Source organism: Nipponia nippon, unplaced genomic scaffold (assembly GCF_047370975.1).
Source record: "Nipponia nippon isolate SJK-2023a ecotype South Korea unplaced genomic scaffold, ASM4737097v1 scaffold_28, whole genome shotgun sequence".
In the NCBI taxonomy this organism is placed as follows: domain Eukaryota; kingdom Metazoa; phylum Chordata; class Aves; order Pelecaniformes; family Threskiornithidae; genus Nipponia; species Nipponia nippon.
In genome coordinates, this window is record NW_028262345.1 from 444,908 (window position 1) to 456,675 (window position 11,768).

Here is an 11,768-nt window from a genome sequence, read left to right on the forward strand (position 1 = left end):
GTATAAATAACTTGCTGCTAGCCAGGATGTGTTTCCTCCTCCTCGGGGGGGAGACGAGCTCCTGCCTGCGTGAGGGGGTTGAGAGGGCGTGTACACCACACACCAGCCGAAAGTTAAGCGAACAGGCCTTTAATATGAGCTTCAACGTACAAAATACCGTGCAGTATAAAGATAGGACTAGAAAACTAGAGCTTCAAGTAAAAAAAAAAAAAACTGCTCAAGTTTCGTTTCTTTTTTAATTGAAAGTACAGAATACAAAAGCACTAAGTATGAAATTAGAGGAGGCTGCGGCTCCTTCGGGGCGACCACGCTCCCCAGGCACGCGCAACCTCGATAAAAAGACAATTACTACGTTAAACCAGGCGTCTGTCTGTCCGAGGAGGCTCCGCTCCGGCCTCTGATTTGCGCCTGAAGTGTCCGGGCTGGGCTCGGTGCGCGTGGGTGGCAGCTGGATGGCGGTGGGCTTCCCTCCTCCCCTAGACTGGCCTTAAACCGCCTGCGCAGGCCTCCCCGGGAGCTGCTGGCTCCGGCTTAGGCCCGTCCTAGGGAGTCCCCCGCCGCCGCACGGGTCCCAACGCTCAAGTGCTGCATCCTGCGGGAAAGTCAAGGCTCTGCCAAACCCGCTGGCGAGGCGCAAAGGGAAGGGCGAAGCCTCTCTCGGCTCGGGACAGCCTCACCTTTCGTCTCGGCGTGGGCAGCAGCGGAGCCGTTGAGCTGTTGTCCCTCCTTAGGCGCGCCTAGGAGAGAGCGGAGAGCGAGGGCCGGGTGGGGAGGCGAGCCCCGCGGCACCGCGCAGGCGGTGGGCTTCGCGCCAACGGCCGAGGCTCTAAGCGACGCGGGCAGCGCGCTGCCGGCTGCGCACGTGCAGCAGTTTCACGCGACAAGCTTTTCTAACTGGGTTTTACCCTCAGAACGCGAGCCAGCGAGGCTCTGCCTAGCAAACTCCCTTCTTTTCCTCATTTTCACGATTTATTAGCAAGATCTCTTGTATGTTAAAGCATGAGCTCAGTCTGAGTAGCGTGAAGGTCAGCGAGACCAAACAGCAAGACCGAAACGCCCTTTCCTTTCACTACAAAGGGAATAAACAACTGCAGCTGTGCAAAATAAAGTGGGAAGCAGCAGAGCTGTTTAAACTATAAGAACATACGGTGATTTCATAAAAGTAAGCCCCAAATTCAGCTACACCTGCACTTTTTTGGGGAAAAAAAAAAAGCTTAAGGAATGATATAGCACAAAGAGGGGCTATTAACACTGCCTGCGCTCCAAAGCCCACGGTGACAGTCGAGAACCGCGTTGCGTACGACAGGATCCCCGCGTTAAGCGCGGGGACGGCGGACGCACGCAGAACCGTCCCGCGCGGCCCGCAAGCTCTGTACCTGTTCGACCCCGCGTGGCGATCTCACTCGTCAGCCTCTCAAAGTACTCGGGCAAGTCTGCGTATTCATCTCCGTAGGAAATCACTTTAATCCCTTTGTCCAGCATGTTCTCACGGAGCTTCTTGAACTCATCCACGTCTCCCCTCCGCACGAGCATGAAGTGCTCCAGGTCTGACTTGTGCTTCACAGCCTCTAAAAACAGGGCCTGAAACGTGGTGTCATCAACAGTCCAACCACAGCCCAAGAACAGGAATGACTTATTTTCATACAGCTTCTGAATCTCTCGCTTTAAAAAAGGGAAAGACGAGTCAAGGCGAGTCTTATCTTCGCAAGGCACAAGAGACAGCATCTGCCTTATCGCTGATGAGACTCTTGAGGAGCGTCATCATTCAGCCACCCTCAACGCGAACGCGGCGAGGTGTTTGTGCAGGTTAGCGGGCCAGAGAATCCATCCCTCCTCTCCTGTTTCGCAAAATTAAGGACTCTCCCACCACCCCGCGGGAAGCCCAGCCTTTAAACTCGGCTGAGTTAACACAGGGGCCTGCCAGGAGCTGGCGTGGGAAGTGGGGGATGTATAGAGACAACGTACGGGACCCCAACTTATGCCCCGCAGGGCTGCCTCACCATGACCTCCGTGTTGCGCAGCACGTTCTGGTACCCGGCGGGGTGGAGCACTATGCCGCTGGGGTTGGTGTAAACGCCGTGGATGTGCAGGACGCTCAGCTTCCTCTTCTCTTGCGCCCACTCCAGCACCTGCGCAAAACAAACCCCTCCAGAAACGTTAGCGAGCGCGTCAGGTTAGCTCCCACGGCGCTGTTAAAAACACCGCGTTGGGGAAGCGTTTCAAAGAGGCAGCTTCTTCCTCGTGTTCCATCTTATCTCCTCAAGAGGTCAAGAGTCCATCGCGGCCCGCAGCTACGGCCTACGGCGCTTGTTTGCGTCAACACTTCAGCTGAACGGCGAATGCGATGGGAAGAGAGCGAATCGATACACCGGACTCGGCAGAAAAAGGGGGAAAACTCTGTAAATATTAGGTCAGCGTGTTTCTTGAGCCTATAAAGTTTATTTCTTGGCCTCTCTAGGCTCTGAGAAGCTCTGAGGGAGCTCAAGAGCTGACCTTCATTTCAGCAAGCCACTTCTGAGGCTCTCGGTTTACTCCTGCAGACCTCAGGTTGTTTAAGCTTGCAATAATTAGAACGCTTATTTGTAACACTGTAAGTACCTCCAGCCATGCAGATTAAGAGGTCATGCAGGAAACATGAAGCGCAGAAATGACTCCGAACGGAAAGAGACCGAGCGCTGCACGTGTGGCGTGCGTTTAACGAGCCAACAGAAGGACAAGATGCTCCCCACCAGGGTGGAAAGATGAGGTGGGCAGGTGGCGAAGAGCTCAGGGTTTCACAGTCTGATTTTCTGCCTGATTGGGGGCAGAAGGAGGGAAGCTTGCGTGAAGCGAGCAGCTACGAATCCCAGAGCACGGCAGAAGAAGCCGGAGCAGGCGGAGTGTCCCAGCAGGAGCCATCCGGCCATTTCAGAAAGAGGACGCGGGGCAAGAGGGAAGCCTCGAAGGCTACAGCCCCGAGAACGCTCTGTCGCAAAAAGCACTCCGCAGCACGTTATAAAAATAGAAAGGTCAGCTTTGGGTCTCGCACGGCGTTTCCCGTGTCGGTTACAAACGTCAACCCAAGCCTTACGTGGAAGCGAGGCTTGCGGTACTTCAGCAAGGCCAAGCTGGAGGTTTCAAGGACAGAGATCAAAGAAATGCTAGGCTTAAGGGCTCCTCCTGAGCAACGGATGTCAGCCAGCAAGCACAGCATTTCAGAAACGAGCGTTCGACTTCATTCCTCTGCTCGCTGCCCCAAAATGCTCACAGCCTCTGCTTGGAGTTTGTCTAACATCATTTAAATTACTACGAGCAGTACAATCCCCATACGCGGGCGGGCGGGAGGGCACATCCCGCAGCCGCCACTGTCCTGCGTTGTCCCAGCTCAGCCCTGACCAAAAAAAAAAAAAAAAAAAATCATCACTGTTTACCTTCTTTTCATCAGTCAGGTCAAGAGACTCTAGATGCTTCCCCTGGTGCGCTGCGTACAGTTCCAGCAGGTTATCGAAGTTGGTGGTTAACACGAGCGCCCCGTTTTCCATTAAGTGAAGCACAGACTGAAGCAGCTGCTTCCCAGAATCCTCCATTTTAGATTCCAGGTCATCAAACACTTCGTATAAACAGTCTTTGAAAAAGGTTGAGCGAACGTTGCTTGTGCGCTGAGAAGGGGAGAGAGATTAAGATCAGAGCCTGGCTGCTTTTCACGCTTCGTGCCAAACGACTCGATGAAAAACCACCCACCTATTTCTCGAAGACCTCCGCAAAGCTATAGGTGCTCACACGGCAAGCACAGAGTGCCTACGCACGGAGGTGGGTGCTCCCCCCGCCGGCACACTCCGAGGGAGATAAATACCCCAAAGCTGGCGTCCAGGGCAGAGTTACAGCTCGGGAACCCAGCACAGCACCTGCACTTGCCGTTCCTTGTAGATAGAGGAATGGCTGGAGATGGGGGCATGCCGGAGAACCAAATTTGGCTATTTCCACAAGCCAAATCCTGTGCTCAGGGCGGGCTACCGAATATTTAGGTACAGTGCTACAAGCACACTCACCGGAGACAGCTTCTGGATAAGGTCGTGGGCAACGTGAACCAAGTTCTTGTCTTCGTGGAGACACTTCTGAAACCGTTTGCTCTCTTCATCTTCCAGGAGATCAAAGTCAATAGCAGCATCCAGGAGGGCCTGGATTAACCCCTTCCACGACTTCAGCGCTGGGACCTGGGGAGCAACGGCTGCGCTGATTCCCGTCCCGATCACCAAAACAAGTTCCCGAGGCTTCTTGGTTTTGAGGCTCGGCAACAGCTTCCTGCGAGAGGAGAAAGGGGCACAGCTGGTACCATCACCGATGGAAGGACGTCTCGGGTCGTGGGACACGCAGACCCAGCAGGCAGGAGGTACCCTCTGCCTAAATTTTGAATCAAATGTCCATTAGGGTCCTCTGATAAACAGAGGACGAGAGGAGCAGCTCGGTATCCCTTAAAGACAGCGCGCGGCTCCGCGGATCAACGTCACAAATGGCCACAATTATGAGGTACCTAATTACTACACATTTGGCAATCGAGTCCGTTACCGAGACGGTTAAGTCAATACCGCCCTGGAATACTTCTGAAGCAAAGCTAATCCAATTAAAATTTGGAATAAGGGAGGTCTTGTTAAGAATAGTTACCTGGAAGCTAGCAGAAAGACAGCGGAGAAGGTGTGGTGAGCAATACGGAATACATTACCAGTGGCTGTAGAGACACATACGTACTCTTTACGTACTGAGACACAGCACGCATCGGCCCCCCACCCAGGGATTAAACGCAGCCTGGTTTAAATAAGGTGCTCGCCAGGGGCCTGAAGAGAGCGGCCCCCTTCATCCCCGCACAAAAGGAAGGAAGGGAAGGCTTCCTCCCAGAGCTCTGCCCCGGAGAGGACTTTCCACCCCCCAGCCCCTCTCTGGGGAGAAGAGCCCTCAGCGGGACGTCGCTGTACCAGAAATCCCTTCCCTGTTACGCTTGCAATGTAAGCGGGACGCTCGAGGCCAATCTTTCGGAAGCCCAGCTGATACGAAGAGTCTCATGAAAAAGCTGCAGGACTATATCCTCCTTCCTCCTCCTCCCCTCTTCCTTATTTTCCTAGCTTTACACCTGCACAGTGCTTTTACATTCGACGTTTGTTAGTTATTACGTAGATGTGCTTCTCCCCGTCATGCCTTGCCTGGTGTCAAGCTGCTTTTCTGAAGCAGGGGATCAGCTCCAGCTTCCCAGAGGATCGAAGCAGCAGCCCAGGGAGGCAGCTCATTTGGAAGGAATGTTTTTTATCTGCAAACACGTGATATTTAGCGAGAAGGGAACCGCCACCACACAGATGGAGCTTTGCCTTTCCTCCGCTACTGCCTACGAAAACAGACGAGTTAACCCTTTTCTTGAGGAGGTCTTCACTGTGAGTGGTGATAAATGGGTTTTAATTTTGGCACTGCAAGCCTCACCCGCAAAGAATAAATTAGTATTCACGCTAATGAGCTAGTATAAAAACACAACCAGGAACCTAGGGACTGAAATCCAAACTAAAAACAAATACCCAAGTCTCAATGTCCTACGCGACAGCTCTGAAAGAGGCGGTCTGTTCCCACGCTGATAAATACACGTGTTCCTACCCTGATATCCTCAGCAAGGAAAAAGCAACTTCCCAGCCTCTTTTCTGCTCGCTCCACAGTCACCGGACCAACCTTGAGACCAGAAACTATTTTCCAGCCCTCCCTAAATCGTAAATAAATCAGATTAGTGGAAGACAACTCCCTAGGTGAATTAGCTGCTCGTTCGCAGGCGGCGATGCCTTAATTTCTGAGGCCGTGCTATCGCAGCAGCCGCAGCACCAACCCTGGATGGCAAGAAGCGTGGGTGTGCCCCAAGTTAGCGTCATGCTCAGGTCCCCGCTTGGAGAACTGTAAGACGACCTAATTATTAGTACAGGGAGCCTCCAGAGTGGGATTATTTAGCCTTTACATGCAGAAAATCATACTAATTTTTGTAATTGCCTGTCCTCCCAGCAACCGCCGTCCAACTCAAGTGAAGAAGCACGACCGCCGCGTCTGATGTGACCCTGCGGCGTGGGCAGGACCTGAGCTAGGGTTAACACCGATCAAACCCACGGAGACAGCACAGTACATCAAGCTTTCTGTGCAACCATGCATCCCGGCTTAGGGGTTAAAAGAAAAACAAACCAGCAACGAAGAATGTTCTGGGTGTTAAGGCCTTTGTTCCACACACCGCAGGAAAATCCTAGTTACGGGGCACGGCTAGAGACAGCGCGCTTGTCTTGGGTCGGCAACCGAAACGACGGCTGGGGCTTGGTGCCAAGTGTCATGCTCTTTAAAGAACAATGCAAGGTTACGGAAAAAGCTCTTATTATTAGAAATTCACTGGAGTATAATTAAATTTACCTGGGCTTTTTGGCAGGTGGCATTCCATCTTCCAACAATGTTTCTTTACCCAGGCTCACCGTAGAAGCCATCCAGTTTCTATAGTAGACAAATCACCACAAGCAAAGTCACTACAGATATGCAATACGACGTGGAACAGACCGCAGGTTTTTGTCGAGCCAGCTTTTCACGGGCGGATAAATACCGGGGTTTGTTATCTTTATGAGATCACCTTCGGGCCGAGAATTGCACTTTTTTGTTTCTGAACTTTGCCCCGCGGCTCTCATCCACTTCCTTAGCTTCCTTTACAACGAAGCTCGATAAAATGGTAGGGCTGTTTTGTACAAAACCGGCTTGCAGCCGCCACCGGCAGACCACCGTTTGCCAGCCCCTTCATGTCACCTTGGCCGTCCCCCCTTTCCGAGGCGATGCCTGTTAGCAAACCTGCTGCTTGGGAAAACAGCGGGAGGGAAGAAAGACAAAATGATTTTTGTTGGCTACAAAAAGCATTTTGTTCTCCGGTGAGGAGAGCAGGATTATCCAGCCCGCCATACTTCTACGGGCGGTGGGACATGACCTTAAAGCCCGTGGAAAGGAAGCTTTCTACGTCTGAGGACTCTTTCAACAGCCCATGACATAAAATACAAAAGGTCTGCCAGCACACGGTCCTTTCCCAACCCTGCTTCTCCAAAATAAGACTATTAAAAGGGAAAGAAAGCAGACGCAACCGTTCGCTCTTATCCATTTTTTTCTCGCCAACCGTAACGAAGAGTCCGGCAAAAATCCTGGTGGGCAGGCTTTTGCCAAAAGGAAACGCTGTGCAAGAGCTGCCGGCCCCAAATCACGTTTTTTTTACAGGTTTCGCGGCCTCAGTGACATCGCAGCGTTTGTCCTACAAACGAGATGCCGGCGATTGCTTGGCAGCAGCGGTGACGGGTGATACGCAGGGCAGCTCTTTGCAGGTACGAAACCTCAGCTGCGCCGCAAATGTTGGCAGGGATCGTGTAAGAAATCGTCCCAATAATCTAGCTAAGCGTCATCTTTCAAGGCTGGATGATGAAAATAGGGCGCGCCGACTCTCGCAGGCGCTCAGGTACAGTACGCTCGCCAGCCTTTTATTTCTGACCACTTCTGAAAACTTTATAATTACCATTACAAGAATAATATCTCATTATTATAATAATGTAATAACACCTCGGAGAGCTGGCCTTCACAACCTGCCTCCCCGAACGCCGCTTAGCATGTGCTGCCCATCACCTCAAATAATCAGATTTTGATTTTACCGTAGAGCCCACACTTTGGATAAAAGTTTCACATTCGTTTAGCAAGCGAGGAACCAGGCTCCCGCCAACCGCTCGCACCTCCCGGTTTTAAACGTCCGACGACGAACCTCCGCAAACTCACGCTCCTCAAACGCCTGCGAGCATCAGGCCACGGGGTGAACCATTTCGGGGAGTTAAAACCATCGGAAAAAACACCCGCTGCGAGGCGGTGAGTCTCGGGGAGGCAGGAGGACCCGCCGGACACACGATCGCTCAGGCGGTAACATCAAACTCACTCTGAGTGAATACGGCCAAGCACAGCCAGGATGGAAAACATCAAGGGGGGAAAAAACCTCTTTTTTTCCTTTCCAGTAGGGTAGGATCTCTCATTTTGGATTAGCTGACTCTTCTGGAAGAACAGGCTGCTCCCACAAAGCCAGCCAAATTTTAATTAAGGGTGCAAAGACACTTCAGACGAGCTAGGGACTAAAGCGCGTAACCTTCGTTAAGGGGAATATTTAAGAATATTAAGGGGAATATTTAAGAAGGGATTTTGTGAAAAGCAACATGCTGAGCTCTCGCTGCTCGGTCAACCCCCTCCGAGGCAGCACACCTAACAGCCGAAGGGAAAACCTTCCCCAGCTTCGCCACCGGCTTAGTTTACGGATACGATTTAAGTTTATATTAGCTTTACCTTGCAAATTATCCGCTAAGTCTCAAATATTAAGCCTGTTTATAAACTCCGACCTAGGCCTTCCCCTGTTTCGCTTGTTCACTTGCCCAAGTGCTGCTCCCATTTCTCTCGTCCTACACATTCGCATTACTTTGAACAGCAGAAACGGAGTCATCAATTCAATTTTTAAGTGCCTCTAAAGCATTAAGGACGTTCAAAAGGTCACTTTGAACTTACGAAAAACCACCTTTTATAATTATAGATACCAAGAAATGGTTGTCTAATATCACAAACTTCAATCTTCATTTCTATTTAATGCAGATAGCCAAAAAGGAAAAAAAAAAGACGAGAAATAATGTCTAGTCATCTTCCGTCTCCAAAAAACCACTTATTTCTCTTAAGAACAAGTCTTGGAAATTCAGCCAAGCAATGTAAACCTCCAGATTTTAGGCCTGGGGAGAAGGTCTGCTTTCTGGGGGGACCGATCACGCCGGCACGGTCGAGGTAACCGAAATTAAATAGCGTTACCTCAGAGCACGGCACCGCGGCCACGGGGAAAAAAAAGCCCCCGGCCATGCCGTGAACGCCGGTGCCACGAAGGAGAGGGAGCGACGGGCACTTACGAGATAAGAAGCGTCTCTCCAGTCTTCCCCCTCGAGACGTCAGGAACTTTCCAGCTATTCAGACTACAGGGAGCCGGAGAGAGCGTAAACATCAAACTCTGCGGGTTCTTGGCTCGGCTGCCCCCTTCTCCCGTCACGGCGTTGTCTCTCAGCGCTTTTATTAATGGCGCTACACTTACAGAGAGCCCCTGCATAGGTTTGTGGTCTTCTCCTTCCCCCTCCACGCCAAAGAAATCAGTTAATTGATCCTAAAGCCCTCGAGGTACAGATTTCAGCAAGGAAAACTTAAAAGTCTTTAATCGATGCCCAAGCTGCCAACACTGAATAAACCTAACCACAGCAATTCCATATGTAATATAAAGAAGACACATCCAGCTGCGAAAATGCCTGAAATAGGAAGATGCATCCCAAATGCCTAAACAAAGCATATGTCAAATTAATGCTGACGCTCATGCTTGAGCGTATATTTACAAAAACCTTGCCGTAACTCTACGAAACACGCGGAATGGGACTACGCAGCAGAACGGAACGGGACCCCAGCCTGCAGAACCACCCCAGGAAATTTATCATAGAGTCGTTAAGGTTGGAAAAGACCTTTAAGGTCATCAAGTCCAACCGTTAACCCAGCGCTGCCAAGGCCACCACTAAACCACGTCCCTCAGCACCACATCTCCCCGGCTTTTAAATCCCTCCAGGGATGGGGACTCAGCCCCTGCCCTGGGCAGCCTGGGCCAGGGCCTGACAGCCCTTTGGGGGAAGGAGTTTTCCCTAATATCCAACCTAACCCTGCCCTGGCGCAGCTTGAGGCCGTTCCCTCTCGTCCCATCGCTTGTTCCTGGGGAGCAGAGAGTGACCCCCCCGGCTCCAGCCTCCTTTCAGGCAGTTGCAGAGAGCGATGAGGGCTCCCCTCAGCCTCCTCTTCTCCAGGCTGAGCCCCCCCAGCCGCTCCTCCCCAGCCTTGGGCTCCAGCCCCTGCCCCAGCCTCGCTGCCCTGCTCTGGCCACGCTCCAGCCCCTCCATGGCCTTTGTGGGGTGAGGGGCCCAGCGCTGAGCACAGCATTCGAGGGGCAGCCTCACCAGTGCCCAGCACAGGGGCACCATCACCTCCCTGGTCCTGCTGGCCACACCATTCCTGACACAAGCCAGGATGCCGTTGGCCCTCTTGGCCACCTGGGCACACTGCTGGCTCATGTTCAGGCGGCTGTTGACCAGCACCCCCAGGCCCTTTCCCGCCGGGCAGCTCCCAGCCGCTCCTCCCCACGCCTGCAGCGGTGCCTGGGGTTGTTGTGCCCCAAGTGCAGGGCCTGGCACTGAGCCTGGTTGACCTTCATGAGACGTTTTCTCCACCGACTCATCACCAAAGGAGATGGGGAAGTCACCGCAGACACCCTTCGACCGTCTCCACGCTCAGCAGCTAACGGACAACTAACACCTTCACGCTAGACCTGAACGTTTAAAGTTTAAGGAAAGTAAAAACTGCGTGCTTCCCGCTCCATGCTGGAAGAAGGGCTCCTCTGGAACAGCCCCCTCAAATTATATAAGGAAGCAAGCATAAATTCATTGCTCATCAGTTATTTTTAGCTTCTTGGAGTGCTGAGAAGAACTACCACCAGTGAGGGCTGTAATTCACATCTCCTTTTTAAGTTAAGTGGATTTAAGATGTCGGGATAAGGCAAACGTTACGTTATAGTGTAAAACCCGCTACGTTTCAGCTAGAAGAATCCGAAAGGACGTTAACGAGTCGTCCCTGGCCGATTCCCAAGCTCTGTCCCTCCACGTGGGACTCACAATTAGAGCAGGCTCGTCAAAACCCTCCTAGAAAGGGACAGGGATAACGGGGACCGGCGGCGCACGGAAAACGAGCCCTGCTTCTGTTCGTCCCGACGTTACGAACACAAGATTCAGCCCCCTCGGATGCGAGTTAAAGTACATCAGAGGTTTTTATTGAACGCTGTCATTCTCCGCGTGCTTCGGGCTCCCACTGGCTTCATCAGAAATGGAGTGACACAGGGAAGCCTGGAAGAGCTCTGCATCCCAACAGGCTCACGCAGGAGCCTGCGCTGCCTGATTTACGCCCCAGCAGACGAGGCTGCGGGACGACCCTCGGGCAGGCAATTCTGCACGCAGGGCTGGTTTTCCAAGAGTGATTCTGGAAAGCAAGCAGGGCCGGACATGCTGTTTTGCACCTTCAGGGATGCCCGGCGCCTCGAGGCCTTACCTTTCCTCTCTGCTGCGCCCCCTCTCACGCTAAACCTGAGGGAAAAGGAAGAACACGGTATGTCAGCAGGCAGGGAGGAAGCCGAGGCTCCTCCTCGGGGAGAAAACCTCCAAGAAAATGGCTTTTCAAGAGGGAGAAGGGGCGGGGGAGGCTGACAGAGCGGCCCCGCTCAGGCGAGGCCGGGCCCCAGCGCCCCCCCGCCGCCATAATGCGGCCGCCCCCCGTCCCCCTCGCTCCCCGCCGGCTCCCTCGGGCTCACCCCCGGCTCCTTCGCCCTTCCCGGGGCAGTCCCACGGCCCCTTCCGAGGGGACGGACCCCCCGCCGCCATGGCGGCCCTCGGGGCTCCCCTCATGGCGGCCGCCTTCCCGCCGCGCGCGCGAGACCCCGGCCCGCCGTCGCCATGGCGACGCGCCCCCCCCACCCCGTCCCGGCCCCGCACGCACCTGGCGCCGCGCGCCCGGCCCCATGAGGAGAAGCCTCGCGGGAAGCGATTGGCCCGTCCCCTTCCGCCCCGCCCTCTCATTGGCTCGTCGCGGAAGAGGCGGGACTATCGCGGGAGGCGGAGAAGCGCTTGCGCGAGAGTTCGCCCATGTTCTCGCGAGGCTTCGCCGGG

At 53.4% G+C, this 11,768-nt stretch overlaps 1 protein-coding gene across 6 annotated transcripts; it reads right to left on the bottom strand.

The window, feature by feature from the left end:
- Nucleotides 1–217: 217 nt before the first annotated feature.
- On the bottom strand, nt 218–11,711 carry SIRAL1 (SIR2 antiphage like 1). Of its 6 annotated transcripts, XM_087763583.1 has the most exons (9): nt 11,599–11,689; nt 8,937–11,189; nt 6,400–6,477; nt 4,029–4,281; nt 3,411–3,638; nt 2,001–2,129; nt 1,377–1,662; nt 678–737; nt 218–592 (listed from the first exon to the last, which is right to left on the bottom strand). In XM_087763583.1, exons 2-9 carry the CDS (start codon nt 9,128–9,130, stop codon nt 579–581), a joined length of 1,242 nt encoding a protein of 413 aa, XP_087619709.1. In that variant the 5' UTR covers nt 9,131–11,189; nt 11,599–11,689; the 3' UTR covers nt 218–578. The 6 variants fall into 6 exon arrangements, with proteins under 6 accessions (XP_087619709.1, XP_087619710.1, XP_087619711.1 ...); XM_087763584.1 differs by having other exon boundaries at nt 218–737; nt 1,377–1,581; nt 11,599–11,711; XM_087763585.1 differs by having other exon boundaries at nt 218–737; nt 11,155–11,189; nt 11,599–11,698.
- Nucleotides 11,712–11,768: the final 57 nt, after the last annotated feature.

Bases quoted from the DNA above. Each gene is read 5' to 3' on its own strand.
- SIRAL1 (XM_087763581.1), bottom strand. From the start codon at position 9,130: ATGCAGGGGCTCTCTGTAAGTGTAGCGCCATTAATAAAAGCGCTGAGA. The intron at 6,478-8,936 runs GTAAGTGCCCGT...TGTCTACTATAG, and splicing joins GGAGAGACGCTTCTTATCTC to AAACTGGATGGCTTCTACGG. The intron at 2,130-3,410 runs GTAAACAGTGAT...TGTTTTGCGCAG, and splicing joins ACCTGACTGATGAAAAGAAG to GTGCTGGAGTGGGCGCAAGA.